Source organism: Podarcis tiliguerta (assembly GCF_965153285.1).
Source record: "Podarcis tiliguerta genome assembly, chromosome: 14".
NCBI lineage: Eukaryota > Metazoa > Chordata > Lepidosauria > Squamata > Lacertidae > Podarcis > Podarcis tiliguerta.
The window spans coordinates 51,596,505-51,614,123 of NC_139547.1; the positions used below are offsets into that span (position 1 = coordinate 51,596,505).

General features: G+C 47.7%; 1 protein-coding gene across 7 annotated transcripts in view; it reads left to right on the forward strand.

Annotated features, from left to right (window-relative positions):
• SDK1 (sidekick cell adhesion molecule 1) overlaps positions 1 to 17,619 on the forward strand; it is a 586,517-nt gene that overhangs the window by 565,012 nt on the left and 3,886 nt on the right. For 5 of the 7 annotated variants that reach the window (XM_083413291.1, XM_083413296.1, XM_083413293.1 and 2 more), the window contains 3 exons: positions 2,220 to 2,357; positions 7,132 to 7,303; positions 9,362 to 9,491. In XM_083413291.1, coding sequence (XP_083269417.1) covers positions 2,220 to 2,357; positions 7,132 to 7,303; positions 9,362 to 9,491 — 440 coding nt within the window. The remainder of the gene's footprint in view (positions 1 to 2,219; positions 2,358 to 7,131; positions 7,304 to 9,361; positions 9,492 to 17,619) is intronic. The other 2 variants (XM_083413295.1, XM_083413297.1) reach the window with 1 other exon arrangement.

Below are 17,619 nucleotides of genomic sequence, written 5' to 3' on the forward strand. Positions count from 1 at the left end.
GATCTGACTGTCCATGATGCAACTTCTGGAAAGAAGATTAACGGGGGAAATAGACGGGTTGCATCTGAACAGGAGGACACAGTGAGGAGACCAAATTTGGCCTCCAAGCTGGAGGTGGCCCACCCAAATGAAAAGAATCCAGATACAGTGCTTCAGGATGAGAACAGAAATCGTGCTCCGGCAGCGCGGCAGCAGCAGGAGGCCCCATTAGCTAAAGTGGAGCTTCATGTTAAGAACAGTTTCAGGTTAAGAACGGACCTCCGGAACGAATTAAGTACTTAACCCGAGATACAGTGGTACCTCGGGTTAAGTACTTAATTCGTTCCGGAGGTCCGCACCGCCGGAGCACGATTTCTCTTCTCATCCTGAAGCAAAGTTCTTAACCTGAGGTAATATTTCTGGGTTAGCGGAGTCTGTAACCTGAAGTGTATGTAACCTGAGGTACCACTGTACCTCTGCGTTTTGCTGGGGGGAAACACAACTTCCTATATCCACCATCATCCGGTGGCCTCCTGCAGCTTTAGAAGCCTTGCTAGACCCAGCATTCAGAGCTCTCCCTGTGCTTACTGAAAGTCTCTGTCTGGCTTCAGGGAGGCATTTTTCAGATCACTTCTGCTGCTTCAGCAAAAGCTGAGGAGAAGAAAAAAAACCTTTTTATTTTTAAAATAATAATAAATCTTTTCATGGTTCAAAAGTTTGGTTCCTGAGGGGGGATTCGGATAGTTCTGCAAGCCTCGCACTACTCTCTCTTTTTCTTTTTCCCTTAAAAAAGAAAAGAAATTTCTCTTGCCATCATTTTTCTCTGCTCCTGGTGTGAGATGCCCAAACACAGTTGAGCAGAAATAGAATCGAAAGTGGGGGCCAAATGCCCCCATCATCGCAGTTACCTTCACTGCCCCTGCTCTGGCCCTGCATAGCTGAACCCCCTCTCCCCCTCCCCCAGAAGGAGAGCAGCTCCTATTTCAGAACCCCACAAGGGCAAGGGTGGCGCAGGGACAGAGGCTCCAGCCCATTCAAAGGAATGCCTTATTTATTTACTATTTAATGCATTTATAACCCACATTTCTCCCAAAGTTGGGGTTCAAGGCAGCTTCCAACATTTTAAAACATCATTTTAAGATACAAAGTAGTACAATAGATTGGTTTAAAACTGTAGTTAAAATGCAACAAAGCACAATTTAGTACCAGCATTGAAATCCAGTTTGCCCTGAGAGCAGCCCAGTGGCCAGCTTCACCTTCCTCTTAGTTTCCAAAGGCCTGCTGGCATAAGATGACAGAGAAGGTGCCAATCCCACCATCACGAAGTAGCCACAGAAGAGGCTCTCCCTCTCTTGTGTCACCATCAATGGTGCATCTGATGGGACCGAGAGAAGGTGCTCACCTGAGAATCTCAGCACCTGCTCAGGTTCATATAGGGAGATGCAAGATTTCCCGTAGCCTGGGCTGCAACTCCTTTCTCTGGGATGGCCCTGTTGCCTCCCAGGGATAGGTGCAACTCCTTGCAAGTAAACAGCATGTTTATGTGATCTCCGCTTGAGTGGAACTATTTAACCATCCACTTCCTTGTGATGCCCTACTGCCTGCTTCAGATCGGCCACAGGGGAGAGAATATCATTTTCTGTTGGGAGCTCCAGGAATAAAGGATGCAGAGCACTACAGGCTCCTGCCACTCAAGCCGAGTGTGATTAATTAAACCCGTTCTCAGACTTGCCTGTGGTTTGCCTTGCCACAGCGGAGCTCAGCCAGTGCTGCTTGGATGCTGCTCTGGTCCTTGTCAGATTCGCAGCAGATAATCTTTCTGAGTGGCAGGAGAAATGGGAAATGTGGCTGTCCGCGCGCTGCCCGTTATTCATGCTTGTTGTTGCCCAAAGCAGAACCTAAGAGATGTGCAAACTGCCTCTGCAACAGAAACTGGAGCACAGGGAGCGGGAACAAGCAATAATAAATATAATGGTTCAGATCCTGGTCCATTTTCAAGGGAAACTCTGGCTTCTCCAAAATTGGAAACTTTTGCTATTCACCTTTGATATGCCTGACCTGAGCCATTGTCATCTTTGGAGAAATCTGATCACAAAATCAATAATGAAAGGAATAGAAGTTCTGGATGGGATGAGTTAAGCTGGGCAAATGATTAAGATTATTTTGTTCCAAGGTTGATTCCTAAACAGGTTGTTTGTCTTCCCCTCGCCTCCCCACCCTGCCAATCTCCTTGCTTGCAGCTCATACAGAATCTCCTTTCTATGAGGAATGGTGGTTCCTGCTCGTGATGGCTCTCTGCAGCCTCATTCTCATCCTGATGGTGGTGTTTGCCCTGATCCTGCATGGCCAGACCAAGAAATACCGGAACTGCAACACAGGTGAGATGGCCTCTCAGTGATTCAGGGCATCCTGCCCTTCTGCCTGTGACTTACAGGCCCCAAAAGAATACGATGTAGTAGAAACAGAGACTACAATACAGCCGTACCTTGGTTCTCAAACGCCTTGGTACTCGTACATTTTGGCTCCCAAACGCTGCAAACCAAAAGTGAGTGTTTCAGTTTGCAGGCGCTTTTTGGAAGCTGTACATCCAACATGGTTTCCGATTGAGTGCAGGAAGCTCCTGCAGCCAATCGGAAGCCACACCTTGGTTTTCAAACGTTTTCGGTAGTCGAATGGATTCCATTCAAGAACCAAGATATGACTGTATAATGAACATAACAACATAACAAACAAAAAATATTTCTCCCCGTAGAAAGCTGCAGGGAGACAATGCACTGCACCCTCACCCGGATAATGGATACAAATTTAGAATCAGTTTCCCATGGATAGAAAACTAGCGCATGAGAGAGAAAGGTTCTCACTCAGCCCTTTGCCGTGCTGATCTGCTAGTTGCAGTGAATTTTTAAAACAAGAGAGCTTCAAAAGATGAAATTCCCCCCCACCTGCTGCCTGAAATGGTGCTGTCCATTTTGCTAGCTCACGTTACCGTATGTGTAGAAGACCCTTCCTAACCTGGGTGCTTTCCAAAAAGAACCAGGGGCACCTACATTTCAAAATGCATAGAGAAAACAAGGGGAGAGTCTTGCCCTGGCAATGGCTAAAAGCTTAATGTGATTTTGAACAACACCGCTGCTTTTTCCAAAAATCTCTGCTCTTGCTGAAATGTGCCGTCACCTGAGTGCATGTGGAATTTGTCATGTGATAAAATGCTAATATCTGTTTGCATCACCATATGCCTGACCATTCTGGGCATTCAGTGGAAAAATATGTTTGTGTCTGGGTTGTCCTGTCCTGGCTGTGAGGCTCGCTGTTGCCCGGCTGCTGCAGGATTGCATGTCTCTTGGTAACTTTTGTTCCCCATTGTGAATTCCTTACCCTTTGGGCTTTTAAAGCACCCTTTGCAATGCCAGCAAAAGTCACCTCTTCTTTTCTCCCTCCTCCTCTCTTTAAACCCGGCCTCTTGGCCTTTCGCAAGGGGTGCTTAAATATAGATTGCTCAGCCCCTGAATCCTGCGTCAGGAACTTCTCAAATCAGTTTCCCTCCCGTTTTCCTCCTGAGATGTCCAAGTCTTTCCAGCTGCTGATGCTGCCAGTTGTGCGTGATGCTTCAGTAACCTGCACGGACCTGTGAAATATGCGTTAATTTTAAGAGCCAGGGGTTTCCTGGAACTTCTAGCGTGCAGGTGAAGGAAGTCACTGTGTCCTGGGCTCTGTGGTGCTGCACCGCTAATAAAAGATTTGGGGCAAGGCAATGGGAAGAGGGAGTATTAGGGACTGGCTAAGGAAAGCCATCTTTTCTTTTCTGAAGACTCAGCGATTCAATGCTCAAAGAAAGGATTTATATATCCCCCACCTTCCCCCAGTATAAATTCACTTCTAACAAGTGTTAGTAAATCAGGTTTTATTCCCCTGGGATTTGAAATGTATGAATGCCATGGCATTTTACTGAGCTAATGCTATTACAGGCTTCTATGCACAGTGCATAGACAAATCTCTCATCTCCTTCCTTGTGCTCTCCATCTGGAGGATGCACATGAAAAGGCAGCTCCGTCCTCCACCTTTCTGCCAAGCCTTAATGCAGCATCACAGCTGAAGTCTGGGATCAAATGGCTGCCTGTTGTAGCAGAGGAGATTTATGGCTGGCCTAGGGGTGGGGTGGGAGGAGAGCATGCTCATTAAATGAGCGCGCTCTGTGTGTGTGTGTGTGTGTGTGTGTGTGTGTGTGTGTGTCTTTCTGCCTGCCTGTCTGTCTGTCTCTCTCTCTCTCTCTCAGTCCTGTGGGGTTACACAGCTGGGGCAGCAAGGCCCTTGAGTTGCAGGGCACACAACAGATGCTATATATTGGAGAACCGCGCTGCTGATGTGCTCAGAGATTGCTATATGTGCTCAGAGGGTCATCGGGCTGGGGAGATCTAGGCTCATATCCCCGCTCGGCTATGGAGGTCGCTGGGCCAGTCGCCATCTCTCAGCCTAGCCTATCTCACAGGGCAGTTATGAGGATAAAGGGAGGGACAAGAATGCCCTCCAGGTTCCCTCCATGAAGCCGAAATGTATCAATAACAAGTAACTAAATGCAAAGCTAACCCCCCTGCCTTAATGCAGGATGCCCGAGCAACAGATGACCCTCTATGTCAAAGGCAAGTCACCCGCCATGTATGGTGGTCAGCCAGGGGCTAAATAAACATCCTGTTTTTGCTGCCTGCCCTGGTCTGCAAAATGAGAGTGGGGTGGATGGGTTGTTGAGCCCCTGGCAGGTGGACTACGCTCATCTAGATGGGTTACCAGCTGTGCAGAGAGGCCCTTGGTTTGGGCATATAGCCCTCTGGCTACTAACCCTTGTGGAACACAAGCACTGAATTCTGTTCTGGATTCTGCATTTTAAAGCTGGAGCAAATTGCACGTTGGGTGTAAGATCTGTTTACCGTTTGGTAAACCCAGAATATATTTCCTCATGCTTCTCTAGCTTCTGGCACTCTTCTTTAAGAGCTGAATTTTTGGAAATGCTATCCTGTCCCTATAGCTCATGATGTGGCCTTTTCTATGAAGATAGTGGAGCAACAATTCTGTTCTCAGTGAGCGCTCTGCGCAGCACTAGAAACTGGAATATGTCTAGCTCACAACTCGCAGGGATGCAACTGCAAACCAATACAGCCTTCCTTGTGTGCAAGTAAATTTCTTCGAGCAAACAGGCATAGAACTGTGCTGTTGTCCTGGGCAAGCCCACACTTTCTGCTGATTTGGAGCAAAGAGCAATCGCGGAAAATTCCATTGCCACTTGTTCCAATTCAGCAGTTAAACATAGGCTTTCCTGGGGAAAGTGCCAGGACAAATAAAACTAAACAAAAACACTTGGGCACAGACCTGGAAAGCCAGGACCTTTGCTTAGAAATGTGGGTGTGGATGAGCCCTTAACCAGGAAAAGAGACAGAATGAGATGCAGCATCAAACTAGGTGGTACTATAGACAGTAGCGCTTCAGACCGAAGATGGTGAATACCTTTAAAAATGCTCCCTGCAAATAAGCAAAACATGAGCACACAAGGGAGAAAAGTTACAGCCCACTCCCTCCTGTGCTAGTTCTGTACTTACAGTGAGTTTATGCAAAGGAATACTCAGGAATGTAACCCTGCATTAGTTGATCCCTTCTGCCACCTCAGGGTGCTATTAAGTCTTCTCATTCTGGTGCATGCAGGCCAGACCTTGGTGCCACTGAGCTGAGTCAAAGGTGTTTCTCAGTAAACATTGGCTGGAGCAGGCTGCAGAGCTGTAATCCTAAACATACTTCCTCAGGAATAAATCCCACTGAAATCAATGGAGCTTTACTTTCAAGATAACTTGAATGAGATTCGGGGGCTGTGTAACTTGAAAGCCTCTCTTGTGTTCTCAGGGTACACAGGTGAGATGAGCTGTTTAAGCCTGAGAGCACTTAATCTGGCTGTTTGCTTTAAATTTTGCTCCAGGCATCTATGCCTGATGGCGAAACCTGTATGTGATTACAAACCTTGCTTACTGTCAGACCCCCAGAACCCCCTTCAGGGGGAAAAAAAACCCTTACAAAAGAAGAAATTGCAAATTACTGGCATTGTCCTAATGAAATGCGACATTGTAGGTCAGGAGTCGCCAACCTTTTTGGACTAGTGAATTTTGGGAGCATTCTGGGAGTCCCAGTCACAAAATGCCTAAATTAGAAAATAATAATGCAAAATTAGAAAGACAACCTTATGCTTGCTGTGAGATGTCAGCGATGTCCTGCTAGCCCTGGTTACGGAAATATCATGCACAGATGTTGCTGTGTAATAACAACAGGGAGCAATCCTCAGTACTGGGGAAAATGTAGCCCCACCTCCCAGATTTCACAGAAATTGCCCAACCGCACTGACTGCCTATCACTTTTCGGGCCCAATTCAAAGCATTGGTTTTGACCTATAAAGCTGTAAACAGCTCAGGACCGCAATACACCAAGAACCGCCTCTCCTCATATAAATCAGCCCAGACCCTGTGATCATCATCTGAGGCTCTTCTTAGTGTGCCTCCTCTACAAGAGGTCTGGAGAGCATCAACATGAGAACAGGCCTTTTCTGTGGTGGCCCCCATTTGTGGAATGCTTTCCCCAGGGAAGCTCGCCTGGTGCCTTCATATCTTTAGGCACCAAGCAAAAGTGTTACTCTTCACCTAGGACTTTGGCTGTTAAACAATCTATGGGCTTTAAACTATGTTAGTATGTTATGTATTTTTGTGTTTTTATATTGAAACCACCCTGTGATCCTTGGATGAAGGGCGGTATTGACATTTAATAATTAATCATAATAAGAAAAGGTACCTGCACATTTTGCTCTGGGACTTTCTTTCCAGAAGGGCTAGAGATCTGCTTTTTTAAAAGTAAAAAAAGCGCAGAAGTCTGGGGCACTTTCCTGGGGAGCCCGCTGGAAACTTTAACAGGCAGCATTGTTCCCGTGGGCACCAGGTTGGTGACCCCTTTTGTAGAAATTCTTTGTGAAAACATGGATGAAAAATTGCCTCATTGGTAGTACTCCAAAAATCAGGGAGGCATAGCAAATTCCTGTGACAAACTGTCTTGTCTTCATAGCAAAGACTTTGTTAAAAGGAAGTATGATTGTCTGAAAATGCCGGTTCTCTCTCTGTCTTCATGCAGAGCCAGGGCAGGAACTTTGCCTGCGCTCATTCTGTCGCCGTTTGTCCCCAGGAAAAAGTATTTCCAATGTGGAAGAATCTGTCACTCTGGATAATGGGGGGTTTACAGCCCTTGAGCTCAACAGCCGGCACCTCAACGTCAAAAACACTTTCTCCAAGAAGAATGGGACGAGGTAAGGCAGCTCTGAGCCCCACGCGGCCTGGACCCATGGCTCTCAGCATCCGGCCAAGCACAGGCGCTCTGGAGAAGGGCTGCAGGCAGGATGAGACCCTTGCCATCAAGGAGTGTGTTTTATATGCTTATTTATTCCTGTTTGGAACCCACTCCAGACTCAGGGCTAGGGGCACATCACTGCATATTTAAAAACGTACACATAAAATATCCCCTTGAAACAAACATGAATAGGTAAAAACTTACAAACCCTCCAAGTGTCCCTATTTTCCAGGGACAGTTCCAGATTTACAGAAGCCATCCCGGTTTCTGATTTGATCCTGGAATGTCCCTCTTTTCCTTAGGACGTCCCTATTTTCATCGGAGAAATGTTGGAGGGTATGGAGTTATGCAACCCCCGAGCCAAGGAGATAAGTCACTATACAAACTTTAGAAGACATCTGAAGGCAGTCCTAAATAGGGATGGTTTTTTTTTAGTGTTTTATTATTATTTTTTATATGCTGGAAGTAGCCCAGCATGGCTGGGGCAACCCAATCAGGTGAATGGGGTATTATTATTATTATTATTATTATTATTATTTAGGACGTTCCTATTTTCATCGAAGAAATGTTGGGCAGTATAAACTTACACCTGCCAAATCTTTCATCCCTGTCTACACACTTTACCCAGCTTAGCCCCGCCCCTGCAAAAAGAAAAGAAAAAATCAGCCAAAATAGACATAACGCTTCTGAAAGATGCTCCCTGGGCACAGTAAATCCAACAGCTGTGGTGCAGGCAGCCCTTTTGCTTGAGCATGGATTGGGGTGGGGGGAGCTAGTGCAAAACTAAGTTTCCCCCTCGGCAATGAGAAGCTCAGCACCATCTTTGGGAAGCAAGTTTTCCTTAAGATGAAAGAGCACCCGAGAGATCAATGGTGTCTTCGGGGCAATCTATTATTTACCAGTGTTTTAGGCTGAGCAAGTATTACACATGTGCAGAAGCCAGTCCAGACTGTGCTGGTCCGAAACGAAATCCTAAAGCAACCCCAAAGCCACATCCAAAATGGTTTTCTTCGCACAGACACACATCCTCCCCCCTCAGCCCAGATAGGCCAGTTTCTGCTCCACCGTGTTGGGTGCAACCTTGATTCTGGGTCCTTGGAGCAGCCAAATGACTGTTGATGTGCCAGTGCCCCTTATTAAGGATTGGGCCATGCTAAGCCTGAAGGAAGGAAGACAGCATGACAACCCACATCATGTAGGCTGAGCTGTCATAAGCATCAAAGTCCCTCTGTCCGCTCTGTGAGTCTGTGGCTGAATTAATCCAGCCGGTCTACCACCCTGATAATTGCATAGAAGGACATGGATCACCGTTCTTCCAAATTTGCGATATGGTCATGCAGCAGCACTTGAAAACTTTGGTTATATAACACGCATGTGTTAAAGGCAGTGCCGGATTTATGTATAAGCTAAACAAGCTATAGCTTAGGGCCCCACTCTCTTGGGCCCCCCCCCAAAAAAAAATAACGTAAAAAAGCCTGGATGTACATTTCTAAAATATAAGATAAAAAAACAAATAAAATAAAACCTACATACAACAACAGTGTTTTGTGTTGTGCATGGCATGGACCTATTAGGTCCATAAATTACCAAATAGCATATATTCAACACAAAAACCAGCTACAATTTGTTGTTGACAAAGGACAGCTGGACATATAAAGGGCCCCATTACCTTCAGTAGCTTAGGGCCTCATCACAGCTAAATCCAGCCCTGGTTACAGGGTAAGAAGCAATAATACACATGTGCTTCTGTTGACTTGCCTCCTTTACCTGTGTCCTTGAATACTTTTTCAATACATTTTTTCCAGTTTCTCCCCACATAACTGGTTGTTACTTTTTAGGTTTGTATTTGAAATTCACAAAATACTTTGCTTGTTTGTTTTTTAAATGAGCTGCACAAAATGCCCTCAAGTTTCAGCTATGCACACATATTTATTTTTTTAAAAAAAGATTAGAGTACATGCGTTCTGCCTGATAGCTGTGACAGCCCATAACTTTTATCCCCTTTTGCTGCATCCAGATCTCCTCCTCGTCCAAGCCCTGGCGGACTCCACTATTCCGACGAGGACATCTGTAACAAGTACAATGGAGCGGTGCTGACGGAAAGTGTCGCCCTCAGTGAGAAACCCCTGGATGCTTCAGAATCAGAGGTGAGTTTGTTGCCCTGTGGTTGAGGGTTGGCAGGCAAGTTCATAGAATCATAAAACTGTAGAATTGGGTTAGCCAGTCCAACCCCCTGCAATGCAGGAATCTCAGCTAAAGCACTGCTGACAGATGGCCATCTAACCTCTGTTATGAACTTCCAGTCAAGGAGAGTCCACTGCCTCCTGGGGGAGTATGTTCCACTGTCAAACAGCTCTTAACATCAGAATTATTATTATTATTTACTTACTCACTTACTTACTTATACCCCACCCATCTGGCTGGGTTGCCACAGCCACTCTGGGCCGCTTCCAGCAAAATATAAAAACAGAGCAAAAGTCAGAAAGTTATTCCTCATGTTTACTCAGAATCTCCTTTCCTGTAACTTAATTCATTGGTTTGGGTCTTTCTTCCGGAGCAGGAACAAACAAGCTTGCTCCATCTTCCATTTGGCAGCCCTTTAGATATTTGAAGATGGCTCTCATATCTCCTCTCGACCTCCTCTTTTCCAGGCTAAACATGCCCAATTCCCTCAACCATTTCCTCATCAGGCTTGGTTTCCAGACCCTTGATCATCTTGGCTGCCCTCCTCTGCACACCATCCAGCTTGTCAATATCTTTCTTAAATTGTGGTGCCCAGAACTGGACACCAGGTGTGGTGTGGACACCAGAACTGGACACCCGGAACTGGACACCAGGTGTGGTCTCACCAAGGCAGAACAGAGTGAAACTATGACTTCCCTTGATTGGAACACTATACTTTTGTTGATGCAGCCTAGAATAGCATTAGCTTTTTTTGCTGCTGAATCACACTGTTGCATAGGAGCCAACTCCTAGGGGCCGAGGGGTCCTAGGCCCCCCCCCCAATAAAATATTTGAGGGGGCTGGAAAACCCCCCCCAAGTTTAATGGCCATTGCCATTCAAAGGGTGTGCGTGCACCGTGTTATGTGATCAATTATAGGAAGGGGGCTTATCTCTTCCCCAAAAAAATATTTTATTCAAGTTGGCACCCCTGCCTCCATAAATTTATCTAACCCTATTTTAAAGCCATCCAAGTTGGTGGCTATGCCAGCCTCCAGTGGGAGGGAGTTCTCCATGAAGAAGGGCTTTCTTTGATCTTTCCTGAATCATTTCATCGGCATCTATCACGTCTCCACTTACTCGCCTCTTCTCTAAACTAAAAAGTCCCAAATGCTGCAACCTTTCCTCTTGGGGTGCCTCTCCACCCCCTCAAGTATTTGGCTTGTCCTTTCCTAACTCTACAACATCCCTTATAAGGCGACCAGAACTGGGCACGGTATTCTGCCAACATTCATCTTTGTTGGAGTTCTATCATTATGAGAGAGGGAGGAAAACCTCTCCCTGGGCCCTTCAGCCACACCAAGCGCGATGTTATATGCATTTGTCCTGGCCCTTCTTTTTCACCTTTTCTCTGCACTAAAAACCCCAGGCTTGAGAGCTCCAGCTCTCCCCCTTCACTCTGCTAATGTGCCCAAGCAGTTAAGATGGGAAGAGGGAAGATTCCCGCCACCGGCGAGCATGGCCAGCCCTGCTTTGCCTCCTGGGATCTCTCAGTATTCTGAACAGGCCGAGCCAGGCTACCGTCTGCATGGCAAATGTAACAAGTAGCCGGGCTCGGAGACGTGCAGAAATAATTAACTTTCCTTAAAGTACGAGGCTCGTATGTTAAGAAGGCCTTGCACGGGGCTGAGACAACTTGACAAAGGAAATGACTGACTGTTTCCCAAGCACCACATGTCCACAGATCCAAGATAAGTAGCCTCTGTCCTGAGGATGCGAAAAGGCTTGTAGCGCTGCTGGAGTCTGATGCCATCCAAGGAGGTTGGAGGCAGTGGCGGAGGAAGGGAGCAGGGGGCGGGGTCACCCCAGGTGCCAGCCTGGGGGGGGGGTGGCATTGCCGTGGGCGGGAGCCTCCCCATTGGGACAACGCTCACACGTGCAACGTGCCATGCCCCCGCCACCCCGGGTACCGAAGCCCCTTCCTCCGTGACTGGTTGGAGGCAGAGGGAGGGGCTGCAAACCTTGACTCTCTTCAACTCAGGTGACCCATGGGGGCCTGGTTTCAAAGCAGAAGTCCTTGAGAAGCTGAAATGTGGGGTGGGGTGGGTGTCCAGACATGTCCTCCATCAAATTCTCCCTACAATTTGGTTTCAAAAGTGGCAGAACAGAATGCAGGGGCATTTTGGGAAGATGCTGTGGAAACCTTGAGGAATTACCAGAAGCCCTTTTCTTAACATTTATATCTTGAGAGCCCACTCCCAGCTCTCTTTCAAGCCTCCCAGATGTTTATCAACATCTGTCCATGCCTAATCTACGGCGCGATTGGCTCAGAAGAAACGAAAGAGAGAAAATACTTGTGAAACGGCACTTAGGAAAAAGCTGTCAAACTCATCCCAGGGTTTTGCCACCTCTAGTGGCTTTTATCCAAATGGTACTGGGTTCGAAATGCAGTGCGGTCTTTGTCTACCCATTATTTGTCTTTTCATTGGGTGAAAGATCCCTGTGTTGCAGGAGGTTGGACTAGATGACCCTCGGGATCCCTTCCAAATCATACAATTCTGTTCTTTGCTTATCAGCAGTGACAGAAGGCCAGGCCGAAGATAGCAGGTGAATTTTAGAAGTGGTGTTTGGAAGGGTCGGTTGTGAACTCAGTTGTAAACTTCACCCCTCCTATGTGGACAAGCTGTAGCTCAGTGGCAGAGATCTGCCTTACATGTAGAAGGTCCCAATCCCCAAAATCTCCAAGTGGGGGGGGGACCCTAGAAAGTCACTGCTGTCAGTCAGTGTCAGCAATACAGAGCAAGATGGACCTGTGGCCTGATTCAGAATCAGGTAGCTTCCGATGTTCCTCTGCTGAAATCCTGACCAAAATCTAGCTGGTCTAATCAGTAAGAGAAAGCAGTGGGCCCTGAAAGAGGACTAGCTTGCCCTTTTATCAAGAAGAATCCGAGAAGAACCCAGCTCAGGCAACGGAGCAGGGAGGCAGATGACAGTCCGCCTTCCTTCTCTGTTGGTTGTCTGCCTTCCTCTTCTCCTTAATTGCCTCTGGCGACCACTGGCTGCTTTGCGTTGCCTTCTGACCAGCCTGCCAGGTAGGCAGCATCCCTCGTTGTCCCATCTCCAGCCGTTACTGGCGATGTACATACATTATCTTGAGATTATACTCCCAGTGGCTCTGCTCCTCTCCCTTTGACAACCTGGAATTAAACCTGCCATTAGCGGAGCATGCTGGGCATAAATATGAATGTCGCCATGCCGCTTTTTGTTATTCATGTCAGGAGTTCCATGTGCCGGCTCCTGATAGTGCATAATGACCATCTCCTGCCCGAGGCAACTCCTGCATGCCGGCGCGGCGGGCGCAGAGGTCGCCGGAGTCTATCCATCCTCTCGTTACGCTCTTTCCTTGCCCTTGATGTCAAGCATACGGAGCCCAGGGCTTCCTAGCAGAGCCTCGCAGCTGAGGCACAGGCCAGCTTTTGTGGCAGGCGAAATGAGGCCCCCATTTTCCTCCAGAGCTTTGATATCCAATCAGTCTCCACTGGCCCTTTGATGCCTGCTTGTTTCCAGCAGTGTGCACTTGGAGAAAATACTAATGGACACGCTCAGAGGTGACAGGCTCTTTTGATCATCGTGGAAAAATGGCTTTAGCCATATTTGTGTGTGTGTGTGTGTGTGTGTGTGTGTGTGTGTGGTGCATCAATTTTATCTCATTCTATTATCTTTCCTGGTGCCATTTTAGGGTGGTGGCTGTTGTTTTCCTTCAGCTTTTGATATTCTAAGGCTTCCGAGGAGATGAGCTTTTGCTTACCCAAGGATTTCAACCACTCCGTCTTCACGGGGGAAAGATGTTGTGCAGGATGTAGGGGACGAAGCACCTCATTTCTTAGGAGGACTTGGCCAGATGCTCTTCCGTGCGCAGCTGAGCCTATTTAAGCTTGTCAAAGGGCCGTTTCCCTTTGATAAAACTTCCTGTGTACAGGATGCCATCAAATGCCGAGACAGCCAAGGCCAAAATCATCTCGATACATTTTCCCGTTAAATCTTCATCCCCAGGCTTTAAGATGTTGCAGCTGTGCTCGTGATGGAGAGGCAACCTGCTTTCACACACGTCCCTGTGACTGATGCTGTGGTTGCTGCAGCCTGGCTCCGAAGCACACGAGCGGCTCATGCTGTAGATTTGAGCCCTGGATCTATCACTGGCCACTGAAGTGAAACACTCCAGTGCTCAAATCCACAGTATGAGCCGCTCATGTGCTTGGAGGGCAGGTGTGGGTGGAGGGCAGGGGCTGGATTATGGCAGTAGGGCAGGCCTTAGATACATACACGCTTTCCCCCAACACTGCTTGCTTGGGTCTGCAGAAGGGCCAGCCCTATCAATAGGCAGAGTCCAAAGGCCAATCAATGGCTCCCCCCAAAATTCCTGTCCAACCCCCCAAATACAGGGAGCTAGCAAAAGTCCATCTTGCTTAGGAAAGGAGGGCACTACAGTGGAAAGTTGGGGGAGGAGCAGCCTAATATAGCCTTTACCCTCTCAAACCTAACAGGCTGCAATAGCCACGTGAACACCCCCCAACTCCTGCCACGGGCAATACCACCTGTGTCCTCTTTCACAGGGGAGCTGGGGTGCAGCAAAGACACCCCCATTGAAATTGGGAGTGACATCTTTCAAAATCCTGTTTATTCGAGAGCAGGTGAACACATTCCAAAACAGACCTGCACTTGAGGGGTGGAGCATTTGCAAGAGAGACCTGGCAAGCCAAGGCAGTTTAACGCCTTGCCCAATTCTCCTCTACAGAAGCCCCCTCCCCCTTAACCCATTCCCCATTTAGCCAGGCATGGAGACCAGAGAACACCCGATGGGGTGGGAGGGGGACACCGAGGGTTGCATTTCACAAGAGAACTGGCAGAAGTGAGGAAGCGCCAGCACCCCCTCGCCTGCCTCTTCTCCCTACAACCCCACCCCATGCCTTCCTCAGCCATGGGATCGAAAACATATATTTGCTGAAGCAAACACATAGTTGTGCCCTGAACCCACACTGACCTCCTGTGACCCTATTTAAGCAGCATGGCTGTTAAGCTGAAAGTTTTGGACTCCCTCCAACATAAATAAAGGCTTTTAATGAGGTCAAGTCACTTGCATAAATAATGTTTTTTTTCCTCCACACTGCTAGAAAAGCCATACAGAGCAAAAAGCTGAGAGACGAGAGAGAGAGAGAGAGACAAGAGAGAGAGAGAGAGTGAGAGAGAGCGCTTGCCCAAATAGGAACGCACGAAGCTGCCTTATAGTGAGTCAGATCATTGGTCCATCTTGCTCACTGCTGTTCACACTGACTGACAGCTGCTCTCCAGGGTTCGAGGCAGGAGTCCCTTTCCCATCCCGACCTGCAGGTGCCAGAGATTCAGCAGACGTCTAGTGTCCAGATCAAGAGAACCAGTAGTACCGCTCCCTTCTGCCTTGGTCAAGACGCACCTGGAGTATTGTGTCCAGTTCTGGGTGCCACAATTTAAGAAGGATATTGACAAGCTGGAAGGTTTGCCGATGATCAAGGGTCTGGGAGGGAGTTGGGTCTGCTTAGCCTGGATAAGACTGAAAGGTGATAGAATAGCCACTTCCAGTGCCGGATTTATGTATAAGCTAAACAAGCTATAGTTTAGGTCCCTGCTCTCTTGGAGGCCCCCCCAAAAAAATTTCACTTTGAATATACTTCTGCTTAACGGTATTTCAATTCAACAATTACTTTGATAAAATGCTTATTTTGTTATGTGCAAATGGCTTGAGATACCTATTAGGTCCATAAATTACCATATAGCATATATTCAACAAGAAAAACAGCAACAATTTGTTGTTGACAAAGGACAGCTGGACATTGAAAGGGCACCATTACCTTCAGGGGCTTAGGGCCTCATCAAACCTAAATCCAGCCCTGGCCACCTCCATCACTTGGAAGACGGAGCAAGCTTGTTTTCTGTAGGAGCCGAACCAATGGATTAAAATTGCAAGGAAAGGAATCCCAACCAAACATTAGGGAGAGCTCCCATTTGACATTGGAATGGACAATCTCAGAAGATGATCGACTCTCCTTTGCTGGATGTTTTAAAGCAGAGGTTGGGTAGTCATCTGTCAGGAGTGCTTTAGCTGTGATTCCTGAATTTCAGGGGGTTGAACTAGATGACCCTTGGGGTCCTCTACAGGTGTATGGTTCTACAAGCCTGGGACCTTCTGCCCACAGCATGACCACTCTGTCCCCCAAAGCAGACACACAGGCAGTTGGCTCGTGGGCCCCTTTAAGACTCATACAGGTTTCCAGGAGCCACGAGACCCTTTCTTCTTCTGTGACTAACTAGCAGAGAATTTGTTCTTACCGGAAGAGAGAGGATGCAGAGCAAGCCAGTCAGAACAGGGAGGCGGACAAAGACAGGGCCCACTTAGGACTTGGCAGCCCATTCCCACCCTCCTTGAGACCCCCGACAGTGTTGGGCGTATTTCCACCGCAGTCTTTTGAAAGCTCATGGATATACGGGGCTGTTCCCTCCGCCGCCAGCTATAAATAAATGCACACAATTCCTTTTCTCCAGCCATTTTCAAAAGAAATTTGACAGCCACAACTGTTTTTAAATTCCATGTAATGCCGGCCTTAGACTAAACTAGCCGGCTAGTCCCTAATTTGTCCCCCTAATAGCGTTTGTTTCTTTCATCTCGCCAATAAAAAAATACTTTAAATTGTCAGGCATTTTCTCTGTTTTGTTGCTTCCCAGGCATCCGCACACCTTTGCTTGTCAATTTCTAATCTAGCGGTGCACCCATTCAGATTCAAGGCCGTTGCCGTTGCCTGGGCAACCGGCCTGCAGATGCGGCAGAGGAGTGGCCTGCCTGCCGCGCAGCCGAGGAGACGGCGGCCCTGCAGCATTTCCATTTTGTCAATAGTTTTGAATCATTAAAAATAATATGTCCACTCTAAAGCATAATCCTGCTGGAGGAGCAATTTGTGTAATAATGGGGGGGGGGAGGAACAGACTTCAAGAGTCCCCCTGAGTTAAGAGCACCAGGATTGCTTTTCCCAGAACCCACCGAGTTCCAGATGGCGCGCTGGGCAATTGTTAGCTGCGGCTGCATTTAAAACATTCAGACACACCAGGGAAGGCTGGAGACGCATCAGCCCTTTTGGATCGCCCCATTGTCTCCTGCTGCCCATAACCAGCCACCTCCACAGACCTGGCCGCCACCTTCCTCGCTCTGCCTTCCTCCGTGTTTTAGAAGACGATTGATTTACATTTACATTCCCAACATGCCTGGGATCACAGAGGTGGCTGTGACCAAGGGGTCGCTTCCCACAGTGTCTGCAGGTGGACAGGTCACTCAGCTGGTCTTCTGCCATGCCCAGTCCAGAGAGGTCTGCCTATCTATCTATCTGCTTGCTTGCTTGCTTGCTTGCTTGCTTGCTTGCTTGTGTCCATTTTATGCATTTTATGTTGCCTTTCTCTAAAGCACCCAGTGTGCATTTTGAAAGGAGGATGTGCAGACACCATATCGCAGCTCAGCTGTACAGGCTCTGCCTCGTAAGCAAAAGGTCCTCAGCATCTCCAGGTAGCAGGGGAGAGACTCCTGGAGAGCTGCTGCCAGTCAGTGTAAACAATACTGAACTAGATGGACCAAGGTCTGACTCGGTCTAAGGCAGCTTCCTATTCCTGTGAGTTTGGGAGGTGGGAGTAGGCTGAAGGCATGAGTCCCCTTCAATTCTTGAATCCAAGAGGGATTCAATTGCTAGAATGGCCAGACAAGTTTCTTGGTAATGGTCTCCTTAAGTCTGGGTCATCAAGGTAACAAAGGGAGTGGCTCTGTGCCAGAGGACAAATGGATGGGCCCTCTCCTTCAACTGTCTGTTAGTTAAAAAGACAAAAGCCAGAGTCCAGGGCGTGTGAGCTGGAAGCAGGCGGGGCAGCTGGGAGACAGAGCCATGCTTGAGTTCTGGTGAAATCCAAGGCTGTAGCTGGGGGTGTTATCCCTCTTGGGGTGTTAATGCTGTGAGCCCGTCCGTATTAAGCTCAGGTTGTAGATATGTGTAAATAAACCGTATATCACAAAGACACCACAGTCTCTGTTGTCCTTCATGCCA